Source organism: Delphinapterus leucas, chromosome 4 (genome assembly GCF_059928025.1).
Source record: "Delphinapterus leucas isolate spDelLeu-1000000601 "Yukka" chromosome 4, BTC_Dleu_Yukka2, whole genome shotgun sequence".
In the NCBI taxonomy this organism is placed as follows: Eukaryota; Metazoa; Chordata; class Mammalia; order Artiodactyla; family Monodontidae; genus Delphinapterus; species Delphinapterus leucas.
In genome coordinates, this window is record NC_143132.1 from 130,871,763 (window position 1) to 130,886,236 (window position 14,474).

The 14,474-nt window shown below is 49.1% G+C and overlaps 1 protein-coding gene across 8 annotated transcripts in view; it reads right to left on the reverse strand.

The window, feature by feature from the left end:
* The window catches only part of ESYT3 (extended synaptotagmin 3), a 52,914-nt gene that overhangs the window by 22,998 nt on the left and 15,442 nt on the right, over positions 1 to 14,474 (reverse strand). For 7 of the 8 annotated variants that reach the window (XM_022582591.3, XM_089911094.1, XM_022582592.3 and 4 more), the window contains exons 2-7: positions 13,783 to 13,824; positions 12,352 to 12,486; positions 2,877 to 2,953; positions 1,242 to 1,308; positions 548 to 637; positions 5 to 60 (exon numbers count right to left, since the gene is read on the reverse strand). In XM_022582591.3, the coding sequence (XP_022438299.1) occupies positions 5 to 60; positions 548 to 637; positions 1,242 to 1,308; positions 2,877 to 2,953; positions 12,352 to 12,486; positions 13,783 to 13,824 (467 nt within the window). Of the gene's footprint in view, positions 1 to 4; positions 61 to 547; positions 638 to 1,241; positions 1,309 to 2,876; positions 2,954 to 12,351; positions 12,487 to 13,218; positions 13,498 to 13,782; positions 13,825 to 14,474 lie in introns of those variants that run through there. The other variant, XM_089911096.1, reaches the window with a different exon arrangement.

Sequence of the window (14,474 nt, forward strand, 5' to 3'; positions counted from 1 at the left end):
TTACCTGATTCCTGGCGCATCCAGCAGGTTGGTCAGGCCTGTCCAGTTGATCTGCAGGTGCTGCAGGGGCAGAGGGAGGCCGTTAGGCTGGAAGGAACCAGAAGCCCAGGCTGAGAACCCTCTGCCAAGGGCCCTGCCCCCGCCCCCACCCCCGCCCCCATGGAGAATTCAGCCGACTGGGGGGGGGTGCCCTCTGCGGGGGGCAAGGGGGGTGAGGGCACCTCCCAGTCCTGCTCAGGACCAGGGCTGTCAGGAGGGCTGCTTCTGCCGGGACCACAGGAGCGGCCCGAGGGCACGGCCACAGGCCAGCCTGGCATCCGAGGGCTCTGAGTTACAGCCTCCTCGCTGACCTCAGCCACTTCTCCAGGCTGTTTCCTGGGCTCAGGGAGAGCAGAGTCGAGCCCCTCAGGCCGCCTTAGGGAGCACATGAGATGGGGGGTCCAGGTGGGCTTCGGCAGCGTTCTTGGGCTCAAACCCAGTACCTGGGCCCAGTGGGCGAGCGCCGGCCCACAGGGAGTGGCAAGCCCGCCTCGTCCTGGGGACTCACCGGCTTTTGAAGGAAGAACATGGTCACAGCTCCCACGAAGGGCTTGTCCACCAGGAGGGGCTCCAGGATGACCCTCAGCGTGCCCTGCAGCTGGATGGCACAGAGGGCCGGGAGGGACCTCAGCCGCTCTTCCTCCTGCACCTGCTCTGCTCCTTCATGCCCAAGCCATCCCCAGATGTCAGGGCCACCTGCCATCACAGCAGGGACCACACCCGGGGAAAAGAAGCCAGCGTGCAGCTTCCACCCCCTTGCCGGTTTCCAAGGGCCACAAGCTGGCCCCCACTTCCCCCCACTGCCTTGCTGCCTGGGGGCTGCAGCCTTGACCATGGCCGGGACCCAGGAGTGCTTTCCAGCTCCAGCTCAGCTCCTCTACTCCTACCATAAAATAGCTCTATCTCCTCCTTCCACCTCAGTTTCTCAGCATCGGCTCTGCACCGTTTAATAAAGAGAGCCTCTCACTTCCCAGGGCAGTCGAAGCCTCTCTGGCAGGGGGGTTTGATGAACAGAGGCAGGTGTGGGGCTGTCCTGAGCGGCGGGGTGGTGAAACCCAGCCACCACTTCCTGGCCCTATCAACTCAGACCTGGAGTCCCTTGATTGGTACTAGCCTCTGTGCTTGGTGTCAACACCCCCGCTGTAGCCTCCTCCAGCATAAGCCCGCTTCCCCTGGAGGCAGTCACGCCGGGCTCCACCCACCTGGATCCCGTTCACACCAGCCTGTAACTTCTGCAGCTCCACGCTGATCTCACAGTCCCCGATGTAGCTGAAAGTGGGGAGGGAGAAGGAAGGTAGAGAGGAGGGGCAGGTCCACGACTCAGGAGAGGTTGGGAGACTTGCCCAGTGCAGCCCAGCCCAAGCCCAGATGGCCAAGCCCGAGCCCTGCATCACCTGGATGTGGACTCCCTGACAGCCTCGGCTATTCTCAGCTCTGCGCAGACACTGCCAGCCCCCGGGGTCCCCGTACCCAGGGGTCCCACGTGCATGCCCCCCTCTGCCCACGAGGGCAGAGACCTCTGGGCACCACTTCGCCCCACGACACCCCGCAGATGCGAAGGAGGGGGTCTGGGTGCACACACTGCTATGCCTCTGCCCCATCTCTACCCAGGCCTCTTCCCCAGGGACACAGAGCAGCCCCGCAGCCTCCATCCACCATTCATGCAGGCTGCTGCTGGGGGTGGTGAGGTGGGCACCGTAACAAGTTCTCAGAAGCCTGAGTTCAGCTGGCAACGCCTGCCATGTGATGGGCACAGGAAGCCCAGAATGGGTGCCCTTGAAAGTAGAGAGCAGAGACCCCATCAAAAGACTGAAGGAGATGCAGAGGGACAGGGTGGCCATCAAATATCTGCATGGCACAGGCAGGGGAGCCAGACGTCACAGAAATGCTGAGTGTCCCCTGGAAGGGCAGGGGGACCCCAGGGGCTCCCTGAGATGACTGGAAAGCTGGATGCATGGGCTAGATGACCTTGACGTGCCCCAACTATTCACACAGGATCTTGTGGCAGAGCCTTGGGGCCGGGAGGGCCCAATTGCCGTTACCATCTCAACACACTTGAGACCAGCCCCCATACAGTGATGGGTGTTCTGGAATTGCCTCCTGTCTTCCCAACGTGTTCTCAGCGCCAGCCTCTGGGCTAAGGACAGGAAATACAGGGGCACTGGAAGTGAATGGCAACCTTCTGGAACCTCAGGAGTTTATCCTTGGTCCTTTAAGCACAATTCAAATCCCACCACTTCCAGGAAGACTTCCTGGATTGAATCTCCATTGTCTCTAACTCAAGCCTATTACAAATCTCATTCAAAAGGGATGCCCCTGCCCGACACACTGAACAAGTCACTTGTGTGTCTTTGCATCCTTTAGTTTTTCTGAGGTACCACAGAGCCCAGTTCTCCTGCTGGCCTTTCACAGCCTGTGCTCGGAGCTCCCTGGGTTGCACCACAAGTCCCCACATTTTCTCGTCACACTTGCTTTCTCTTGCTACATCCTCTCTGAGACAGCTGGTCTGACCCTCCAGGTGACCTGGCCTCCAAGAAAGCTCTGTTACCCAGGACTTGGTACCCAAAACACGCCTGGTGCCTGGTCTATGGGAGAAGCCAGGCCTGGGCTGAGGGCTCAGACAGTAGTGGCTCCCCTGGGACCATCCATTCTCTTGCCACTCCTCCCCGTCCCAGCAGGGACCTTGTGCTCCAGCCCAGGGGGATGAAGGGGCATATGTGCTGTGAGGGGCTTTCACACCCCAAATGAGTGTTTCCCTGCGACTCCATCTTCAACCTGGCTGTTCCCACAGTGTTCCCCCGCCCTCCACACCTGGCCCCAGGGGCACGGGGGCTCACCAGATCTGCAGGTCCAGGACCACCTGTCTCCGGTTGCACTTGTTAGTGTGCACCTTGATGCCGTTGATCCTGGGGCACTGGAAGAGATGCCAGAGGACTGGGTCAGCAGGGGTCTTGCAGGCAGGGGGCAGGGGGTGGGGTACTGCTGGCTCCCTGCCCCGAGCTGGGCTTTGTCCACAACAACCAGCATGACCACTGCACTCCCGGGATGAGGCATGAAAGCAGAAATCCACCCTGCAGTCCCTGCCCATCCTTGGCACCCTGATACCTCCCTCTCCAAACAAACAAAAATTTTTCATAATAAAATGTTGGAGAAAAAAATTCAATCGACCACACTAGAGGAAAGATTCTATTATCCTTCTATTCTCTCCATGGAAAGTGATGCTTACAAATGCACTGTCACATGCAAAGGTTATCAAAGAGTATGGAGCCAAAAATGCAGGAACAAAAGTATTACAGGGATATCTTGAACAGTTCATTTAAATGATTATGTAACTTTCCCCAGAGTTTGTGATATGTGTGATATGTCAGCTTTTGTAAAAGTACAACTTGTTGTGATTTATTTTCTCATACGTTCTCATGTTTATTCAACATTCATTTTTGTCCTGGTTTTACACTTTAAGTTTAAAATTCTTTTTCTTTGCCCTGGCCGCCTCCTCCCCGAGCTGTGTGGATGAAAGGCTCTTGGTGCTGCAGCCAGGAGTCAGTGCTATGCCTCTGAGGTGGAAGAACCAACTTCAGGACACTGGTCCACAAGAGACCTCCCAGCTCCACGTAATATCAAATGGCGAAAATCTCCCAGAGACCTCCATCTCAACACCAACACCCAGCTTCGCTCAACGACCAGCAAGCTACAGTGCTGGACACCCTATGCCAAACAACTAGCAAGACAGGAACACAACCCCACCCATTAGCAGAGAGGCTGCTTAAAATCATAATAAGTCCACAGACACCCCAAAACACACCATCAGACGGGGACCTGCCCACCAGAAAGACAAGATCCAACCTCATCCACCAGAACACAGGCACTAGTCCCCTCCACCAGGAAGACTACACAACCCATTGAACCAACTTTAGCCACTGGGGACAGACACCGAAAACAATGGGAACTATGAAATTGCAGCCTGCAAAAAGGAGACCCCAAACACAGTAAGATAAGCAAAATGAGAAGACAGAAAAATACACAGCAGATGAAGGAGCAAGATAAAAACCCACCAGACCTAACAAATGAAGAGGAAATAGGCAGTCTACCTGAAAAAGAATTCAGAATAATGATAGTAAAGATGATCCAAAATCTTGGAAACAGAATAGAGAAAATGCAAGAAACATTTAACAAGGACCTAGAAGAACTAAAGATGAAACAAGAAATGATGAACAACACAATAAATGAAATTAAAAATACTCTAGAAGGGATCAATAGCAGAATAACAGAGGCAGAAGAACGGATAAGTGACCTGGAAGATAAAATAGTGGAAATAACTACTGCAGAGCAGAATAAAGAAAAAAGAATGAAAAGAACTGAGGACAGTCTCAGAGACCTCTGGGACAACAGTAAATGCACCAACATTCGAATTATAGGGGTTCCAGAAGAAGAAGAGAAAAAGAAAGGGACTGAGAAAATATTTGAAGAGATTATAGTTGAAAACTTCCCTAATATGGGAAAGGAAGTAGTTAATCAAGTCCAGGAAGCACAGAGAATCCCATACAGGATAAATCCAAGGAGAAACACGCCAAGACACGTAATAATCAAACTGTCAAAAATTAAATACAAAGAAAACATATTAAAAGCAGCAAGGGAAAAACAACAAATAACACACAAGGGAATCCCCATAAGGTTAACAGCTGATCTTTCAGCAGAAACTCTGCAAGCCAGAAGGGACAGGCAGGACATATTTAAAGTGATGAAGGAGAAAAAACTACAACCAAGATTACTCTACCCAGCAAGGATCTCATTCAGATTTGACGGAGAAATTAAAACCTTTACAGACAAGCAAAAGCTGAGAGAGTTCAGCACCACCAAACCACCTTTACAACAAATGCTAAAGGATCTTCTCTAGGCAAGAAACACAAGAGAAGGAAAAGACCTATAATAACAAACCAAAAACAATTAAGAAAATGGGAATAGGAACATACATATCGATAATTACCTTAAATGTAAATGGATTAAATGCTTCCACCAAAAGACACAGACTGGCTGAATGGATACAAAAACAAGACCCATATATATGCTGTCTACAAGAGACCCACTTCAGACCTAGGGACACATACAGGCTGAAAGTGAGGGGATGGAAAAAGATATTCCATGCAAATGGAAACCAAAAGAAAGCTGGAGTAGCAATTCTCATATCAGACAAAATGACTTTAAAATAAAGACTATTAGAAGAGACAAAGAAGGACACTACATAATGATCAAGGGATCCATCCAAGAAGAAGATATAACAATTGTAAATATCTATGCACCCAACATAGGAGTATCTCAATACATAAGGCAAGTGCTAACAGCCATAAAAGGGGAAATCGACAGTAACACATTCATAGTAGGGGACTTTAACACCCCACTTTCACCCATGGACAGATCATCCAAAATGAAAATAAATAAGGAAACACAAGCTTTAAATGATACATTAAACAAGATGGACTTAATTGATATTTATAGGACATTCCATCCAAAAACAACAGAATACACATTCTTCTCAAGTGCTCATGGAACATTCTCCAGGATAGATCATATCTTGGGTCATAAATCAAGCCTTGGTAAATTTAAGAATATTGAAATCGTATCAAGTATCTGTTCCGACCACAATGCTATGAGGCTAGGTATCAATTACAGGAAGAAATCTGTAAAAAATACAAACACATGGAGGCTAAACAATACACTACTTAATAACGAAGTGATCACTGAAGAAATCAAAGAGGAAATTAAAAAATACCTAGAAACAAATGACAATGGAGACACGATGACCCAAAACCTATGGGATGCAGCAAAAGCAGTTCTAAGAGGGAAGTTTATAGCAATACAATCCTACCTTAAGAAACAGGAAACATCTCGAATAAACAACTTAACCTTGCACCTAAAGCAATTAGAGAAAGAAGAACAAAAAAACCCCAAAGTTACCAGAAGGAAGGAAATCATAAAGATCAGATCAGAAATAAATGAAAAAGAAATGAAGGAAATGATAGCAAATATCAATAAAACTAAACGCTGGTTCTTTGAGAAGATAAACAAAATTGATAAACCATTAGCCAGACTCATCAAGAAATAAAGGGAGAAGGCTCAAATCAATAGAATTAGAAATGAAAAAGGAGAAGTAACAACTGACACTGCAGAAATACAAAAGATCATGAGAGATTACTACAAGCAACTCTATGCCAATAAAATGGACAACCTGGAAGAAATGGACAAATTCATAGAAATGAACAACCTGCCAAGACTGAATCAAGAATAGAAAATATGAACAGACCAATCACAAGCACTGAAATTGAAACTATGATTAAAAATCTTCCAACAGGGCTTCTCTGGTGGCGCAGTGGTTGAGAATCTGCCTGCTAATGCAGGGGACACCGGTTTGAGCCCTGGTCTGGGAAGATCCCACATGCCACAGAGCAACTAAGCCCGTGAGTCACAACTACTGAGCCTGTGCGTCTGGAGCCTGTGCTCTGCAGCAAGAGAGGCCGCGATAGTGAGAGGCCCACGCACCACAATGAAGAGTGGCCCCTGCTTGCCACAACTAGAGAAAGCCCTCGCACAGAAACGAAGACCCAACACAGCCAAAAATAAATTAAAAAAAAAAAGTAACTGTTTAAAAAAAAAAAAATCTTCCAACAAACAAAAGCCCAGGACCAGATGGTTTCACAGGCGAATTCTTTCAAAAATTTAGAGAAGAGCTAACACCTATCTTTCTCAAACTCTTCCAAAATATAGCAGAGGGAGGAGCACTCCCAAACTCATTCTACAAGACCAACATCACCCTGATACCAAAACCAGACAAGGATGTCACAAAGAAAGAAAACTATAGGCCAATATCACTGATGAACATAGATGCAAAAATCCTCAACAAAATACTAGCAAACAGAATCCAACAGCACATTAAAAGGATCATACACCATGATCAAGTGGGGTTTATTCCAGGAATGCAAGGATTCTTCAATATACGCAAATCAATCAAAGTGATACACCATATTAACAAACCGAAGGAGAAAAACCATATGGTCATCTCAATAAATGCAGAGAAAGCTTTCGACAAAATTCAACACCCATTTATGATAAAAACCCTCCAAGAAGTAGGCATAGAGGGAACTTTCATCAACATTATAAAGGCCATATATGACAAACCCACAGCCAACATCGTCCTCAATGGTGAAAAACAAAGCATTTCCACTAAGATCAGGAACAAGAAAAGGTTGCCCACTCTCACCACTCTTATTCAACATAGTTTTGGAAGTTTTAGCCACAGCAGTCAGAGAAGAAAAGGAAATAAAAGGAATACAAATCGGAAAAGAAGAAGTAAAGCTGTCACTGCAGATGACATGATACTATACATAGAGAATCCTAAAGATGCTACCAGAAAACTACTAGAGCTAATCAATGAATTTGGTAAAGTAGCAGGATACAAAATTAATGCACAGAAATCTCTGGCATTCCTATACACTGATGATGAAAAATCTGAAAGTGAAATCAAGAAAACACTCCCATTTACCACTGCAACAAAAAGAATAAAATATCTAGGAATAAACCTATCTAAGGAGACAAAAGACCGGTATGCAGAAGACTATAAGACACTGATGAAAGAAATTAAAGGTGATACAAATAGATGGAGAGATATACCGTGTTCTTGGATTGGAAGAATCAACATTGTGAAAATGACTCTACTACCCAAAGCAATCTACAGATTCAATACAATCCCTATCAAACTACCACTGGCATTTTTCACAGAACTAGAACAAAAAATTTCACAATTTGTATGGAAACACAAAAGACCCCGAATAGCCAAAGCAATCTTGAGAACGAAAGACACAGCTGGAGGAATCAGGCTCCCTGACTTCAGATTATACTAGAAAGCTACAATAATCAAGACAGTATGGTACTGGCACAAAAACAGAAATATAGATCAATGGAACAGGATAGAAAGCCCAGAGATAAATCCACGTACATATGGTCACCTTATCTTTGACAAAGGAGGCAGGAATGTACAGTGGAGAAAGGACAGCCTTTTCAATAAGTGGTGCTGGGAAAACTGGACAGGTACATGCAAAAGTATGAGATTAGATCACTCCCTAACACTATACACAAAAATAAGATCAAAATGGATTAAAGACCTAAATGTAAGGCCAGAAACTATCAAACTCTTAGAGGAAAACATAGGCAGAACACTCTATGACATAAATCACAGCAAGGTCCTTTCTGACCCACCTCCTAGAGAAAGGGAAATAAAAACAAAAATAAACAAATGGGACCTAATGAAACTTCAAAGCTTTTGCACAGCAAAGGAAACCATAAACAAGACCAAAAGCCAACCTTCAGAATGGGAGAAAATATTTGCAAATGAAGCAACTGACAAAGGATTAATCTCCAAAATTTATAAGCAGCTCATGCAGGTCAATAACAAAAAAACAAACAACCCAATCCAAAAATGCGCAGAAGACCTAAATAGACATTTCTCCAAATAAGGTATACAGATTGCCAACAAACACATGAAAGAATGCTCAACATCATTAATCATTAGAGAAATGCAAATCAAAACTACAATGAGATATCATCTCACACCAGTCAGCATGGCCATCATCAAAAAATCTAGAAACAATAAATGCTGGAGAGGGTGTGGAGAAAAGGGAGCCCTCTTGCACTGTTGGTAGGAATGTAAATTGATACAGCCACTATGGAGAACAGTATGGAGGTTCCTTAAAAAACTAAAAATAGAACTACCATATGACGCAGCAATCCCACTACTGGGCATATACCCTGAGAAAACCATAATTCAAAAAGGGTCATGTACCAAAATGTTCATTGCAGCTCTATTTACAATAGCCAGGAGATGGAAACAACCTAAGTGTCCATCATCGGATGAATGGATAAAGATGTGGCACATATATACAATGGAATATTACTCAGCCATAAAAAGAAACGAAATTGAGCTATTTGTAATGAGGTGGATGGACCTAGAGTCTGTCATACAGAGTGAAGTAAGTCAGAAAGAGAAAGGCAAATACCGTATGCTAACACATATATATGGAATTTAAGAAAAAAAAATGTCATGAAGAACCTAGGGGTAAGACAGGAATAAAGACACAGACCTAATACAGCATGGACTTGAGGATATGGGGAGGGGGAAGGGTAAGCTGTGACAAAGTGAGAGAGTGGCATGGACATATATACACTACCAAACGTAAAATAGCTAGCTAGTGGGAAGCAGCCGTATAGCACAGGGAGATCAGCTCGGTGCTTTGTGATCGCCTAGAGGGTTGGGATAGGGTGGGTGGGAGGGAGGGAGACGCAAGAGGGAAGAGATATGGGAACATATGTATATGTATAACTGATTCACTTTGTTATAAAGCAGAAACTAACACACCATTGTAAAGCAATTATACTCCAATAAAGATATAAAAAAATTCTTTTCCTTTAAGAGGGCCCCCAGAATTGTAGAAGCTTTAGGCCACACAGCACCTGGCTTGATGTAGAAGACCCAGAAAAACCAGCAGAAGCCTCGGGAGGAGGAAGGGGCCTGTCACCGACCTGCCCCAGCCTGAATTCTGCTCCTGGGCTGGGGGCTGGTTTGCAGCACCTGTGGAAGCTCAGTCAGCCCCAAGACCCCCATCTGCAGAGAGACCAGCCCTGGAGAAGGCTGGCTACCTGGAGGCCCCGCCACAGAGAGGAGGGATTACCACTGTGAGCATTTCCTCTGTGCCAGGCAGGGCGGCCCTGGCTCAGGGCTCACAGTGAGCGTGGGGCATCAGGCTGGTCAGGTGCCCCACGTGGAGCACTGCTCACCCACCCGCGCAGAGTGGCCCTGACGCCAGGCCTGTTAGTCATGCTTCACAAGCACCCTTAGAAGTGATTCCTTTCTTTTTACAGATGAGGAAACTGGAGCTCAGAGAGGTTAAGTCACTGGCCCAAGGTCATCACAGCAGTGAGCAGAGTTGGGCATGGACGTGGGAATCAGAGGAAGCAGGAAACACTCATGGGCGTGAAGGGAGTGGGTGTAGCGAGCACACTGAGCCTGGCCAAGCCCAGGAAGGTCAGGTGAGGAAGGCCTCTGTGATGCCCCGCCTTCCCCCGCAGTGGAGAGGAGAGGGATGGGAGAGCTAAGAGGGGTGGGAGGAGCCAGGACACGAAGGGCTTTGAATGCCAGGGCCAGGAGCCGGCTATTTTTCCTGCGGGGCTGGGGCATCTGGTCAACTTGCAGGTCCCCCCCCCCCCCGCCCCCCCCCCCGCCAGGTTTTCGTGACAGGGTGAAAATCATCTCTCAGGATCAGCCACTCCTAGTGAGATGGGAGATGGATGGGTCCCTGACTGGACAGCTGGTGTTTGTCAAGCGGAGTCAATTTGAAGCTTTGTTTTTCCCCAGACACTCCAAGGACAAAGTTGGTGGCAAGAGCTGAGCTCTGCTGAAGTAATGAGATAAGATGACCAGTCCTGAGGTCACGGAAAACTTCTCTGTCTTCACATGCGCAGGAAGGCTCCTTGGGGGTCTAAAAGGGAGGGGGCGCCCCCCTATAATAAGTGTGGACATGCAACCACAGTCCTCTGCGGTGGGATCCATCTTAGCAAAAAGTTGCGCACGCATCTTGGGGAGGGTCCTAGGACCAGTCAGATGTGGGAAAAGAAATGAGACCATTGGCCAAATGTAAACGAAGACCCGGAAGAACTGCCCTACATACGACGATTTAACGGCCTCTATGGCCCTCCTCCTCATTAGGGAGGATGCCCACCGCCTTTCTCTCTGGGTGTGTATTTCTGCCTTGATTCTGCCTTAAACAATTTCTCTGTGTGTTCTCTCACATGTTATGCTGTGTCTCTGATAATAAACTTTGTACCTGTTTTTACAGTTTTTGCCTCCTTGAAACGTTGCTTTCAAATGCGGGCAAGCGTCAGGGCCACTTTGCTTCTAGCCTATAGCCCCCGGTGGTCTAGCGGTTAGGATTCCCGGTTTTCATCCAGGCTCCCCAGGTCCAATTCCTGGGCAGGGAACTAAGATCTCGCTTCAGGACCGCTCACTGCGGTCTTTCTGACATCACTAGGCCTGCCTGCTTCCGCCACCAGCAAGGGCCCACTGTCCCACAGGCATCACCACCCAACAAGCAGCCTGGCCGGGCAGGCTCTGCTATGAACACAGCGGTCCGCAAGCTTCCTGCCTCTTCGCCTGCTGAGTTCTTCAAATGGCAACTCAGACATCACCCCTCCCAGAAGTCCTCCCTGACTACCACACTGCCACGCCCTGCCACTGCTGAAGCCACGGGTTCCTCCACATCGTGCATGCACTGCCATGTGAGTGTCCGTCACCCACCAGCTTATACGTCTGTCTCCACGACAGGACAGGGACCCTCCTGAAGGCAGGGGCACAGCCACACCATCTCTGTCTACAGTGCCTTGCACACGGCCGTGCTTGGGAAGCCATACGTGAGTGAAACAGGGAAAGAACAAATGAGCCAGCAGGTGCTGGGACAAGCGAGTCCTGGCAGAGCCTGAGTGGCTTCAGCCAGAACCTCCAGGGCTCAGGTAAGCCCAATCCGCCCCCACTCGGGAGGCCAGCGGGGCACACACCCTGGAGCTGGCCGACAGCTCTCATCAGGCTGGCCTGCGCTCTGCATCTGCTTCTTCTGGAGCTGACCAGATACCAGTGCCTCTGATTTACGGGGTGATGGAGCTCACAGCGGCTCTGCCTGGGGTATGCATTTTCTGATGATCAAAATAACACTTTTACATCAGTGGGGCACTGAGGGGCAGAAAGAGTGGGGCAAGAGGCTGGAATAGGAAATACAGCCTAGAATAGGGACATGACATTAGGTGTGTTCAATACACACGCTTTTATCCTGGGTCACCAAGTATCTTCACAGAACTAGCCTGGGCTTATAACACGGATAGCCAGCATCAGCCAATTGGTAGAGAATTAGTCACTGCTTTGAGGCACTGACTGTCCCACTCCACCGTGGAGTTCTCCCCAGCTGATGCCGAGGCCAGGAAGTGTGACTCGTACGTCTCTGTGTCAGGCTGGCTTCCACCACCACATGGCATGTTCTCCAAATTTTGCTTAAGAAGGATGGAATTATTTCCCACCTCTCCTTTACCTTTTCTCTGAGCCAGGCTTCCCCGGAACCTGTAGAGATGGTGGTGATGGGACTAGGGGCTGAGGGGTTTAGCCTGAAGCCGAGAGGCTGGGAAGTGCAGGTGGGGAATGGGCCCCCTGTGAGTGACCCCTGGCAGGGGCTGGAGAAAAGCCTGCACTGTAGGTCCGGCTGCCCTGCCCGAGACAGCACTGACCTTCTGTCCGAAGTAGAGCTTGGAGAAGGTGAAGGTCCTCAGGTGCACGTTCTTCTCCCGGATCTTGGGCTCGAGTTTCTCCCGGAACTTGTTTTCCATGATCATGCTTAGGTAGGGCCAGATCTGGGAGATGACCTGGGAGGACAGGAAGGGGCCTTTGGTGGTCAGGTCTGTGTCCCCTGCCCCAGAACCATGGCTGCCCAGGGGTGGCCCTTATGCTGCAGCACCCATCTGCCTGCCTGACCCCCTATCCCGTCTACCCACCTATCCGTCCATCTGTCCATCAGACATCGGATAACCACAGCCCACCATGAAATAGTCACCCACTAAGCTTTAGTCACCCACTAAGGCCCTTTAGTTCTGTGCTGAAACATAAGCTACCTGAACAACACAGTGGTGTAAAAAAAGGAGCACGTGCCAGAGGTTTAAGAAGAAAAGAAAAGAAAAAGAAAGCCACGGAAGAGAAATTAAATTGTTTCCTGTGGATTTAATTCTTTTTCTAGCAGTCGGGAAAGGCTGCCTGTAGCTGAGTTCTGCAGCAGGATGACTCACGGTGCTGGGAACCAAGTGTAGGAGCTGGGGAGAGGGAAGGTGGTGGAGAGATGGAACCTGGTGGCAGAAGACGGTGAGCAGAGAGGGGTAAGGAGTGGGGAGAGGGAGTTGGTGGGGAGGGAGAGCAGCCCATATGTTCTGTTTGGGGCAAAGGCCTCTTCCATCTCTGGGACTTGGGCCTTAGTTTAAAGATGCAGCTCCCCCTTTACAAACCCTAATCAGAGGAAGTGCGGTTTCAGGGTTTAACGCCCCTATCCCTCTCAGGCCTCGATGAGCCAGGCATTGTGGTGTTTTAATTACCTCATTAATACTCACAACAACCCCACGAGGCAGGGACCATCATTATTCCCATCGCACAAAGGAGGGGACCAGCTCTGAGACGTTAGGCAACCTGCTCGAGGTTGCACAGCCAGTGCCGCCAGATCCGGCCTGGGAACCAGGCGAAACCCTGGTTCCCTAATCACCAGGATGCTTCGGTGATTAGGAGCTGCTGTCAAATCCCGGATCACTGCCTTCCTCTCCCCAGGATGCGCTGATCTCGGCCTGGTGGCCCTGCATTTTGCTTTGTGCTTCTCTGTACTTTTAAGTTTTCTGCTGTAGCCATGCATTAATTTCACAATAAAAAATATTTTCTTTTTAGAAAAGAAAGTCATTGGTGATGAGAAGAACCCGGAGGGTGGGAAGAGCAAGCGACAGGCAGAAGGCCCCCACCCCAGCGACTAAGGGCCATCTCTGCTCCTCCCCAGGCAGGGCTCCCACCAGGACCGCCTTGTCCACGCGCTGCCCGCCCTGTCCAGGCTTCGGGTGACTCAGCCAGGGCTGCAGGGGAGGACGAAGCCTGGAGTGAGGCCAGTGCCCCCAGGCCCACCCTGGCCTTACCTTGTTGGCCCACTCGACCCGCTCCACGTCCGGGAAGTGGATCTAGGGAACAGAAGCCCCGAGGGGAAGTTAGACTTGAGACCTGCCCGCCCTGCGGAACCAGGCAGGTTCCCACTCCCAAGCACAGAGCTGCACTGACCTACCCTGGAAACTGGAAGCTGGCCTGCCCTCAAGGAGGAGTGCAGCAGGCGGCCAGGCGGTGGGGGCAACCAGCCCGAAGGCGCCCACGTGCAGCCTGACACTGACCTGACCTTGGCCGCCAGCTCCTGGCTCAGGAGGCACGGAGGGGCAGTTCTGCCGCGACCCTCCGCCCTCCCCTCGCCCCTAGCCCATCTTCCCAGTGGAAGTGCAGAACCCCAACCCGGGCCTTCCCCAGGGTGACACCCGAGTTTGCTTCTTGCAGATTCTGTCCCCCTTATTCCCTTTAATGACACAAGTAATCGTAGTCCCTGTAGAAAAAATTAGCAAATACAGCTAAACGAAAGGGAAAATGTTTTATGAGAGAACGCCGCCCAGTGATAACTGTCATTACCAGGTTGATACGTTTCCTTCCAGGCTTTTCCAGAAACAAGTATGTGCAGTTTTCACAGAAATTGAGGTCACAGTGCTTTTCTGCAGGCTGCCTTTTTCACTTAATATACTGTGATTGTGCTGACTCCAGAGGTAACTGGTGCCAATATAAAAGGCCAAAA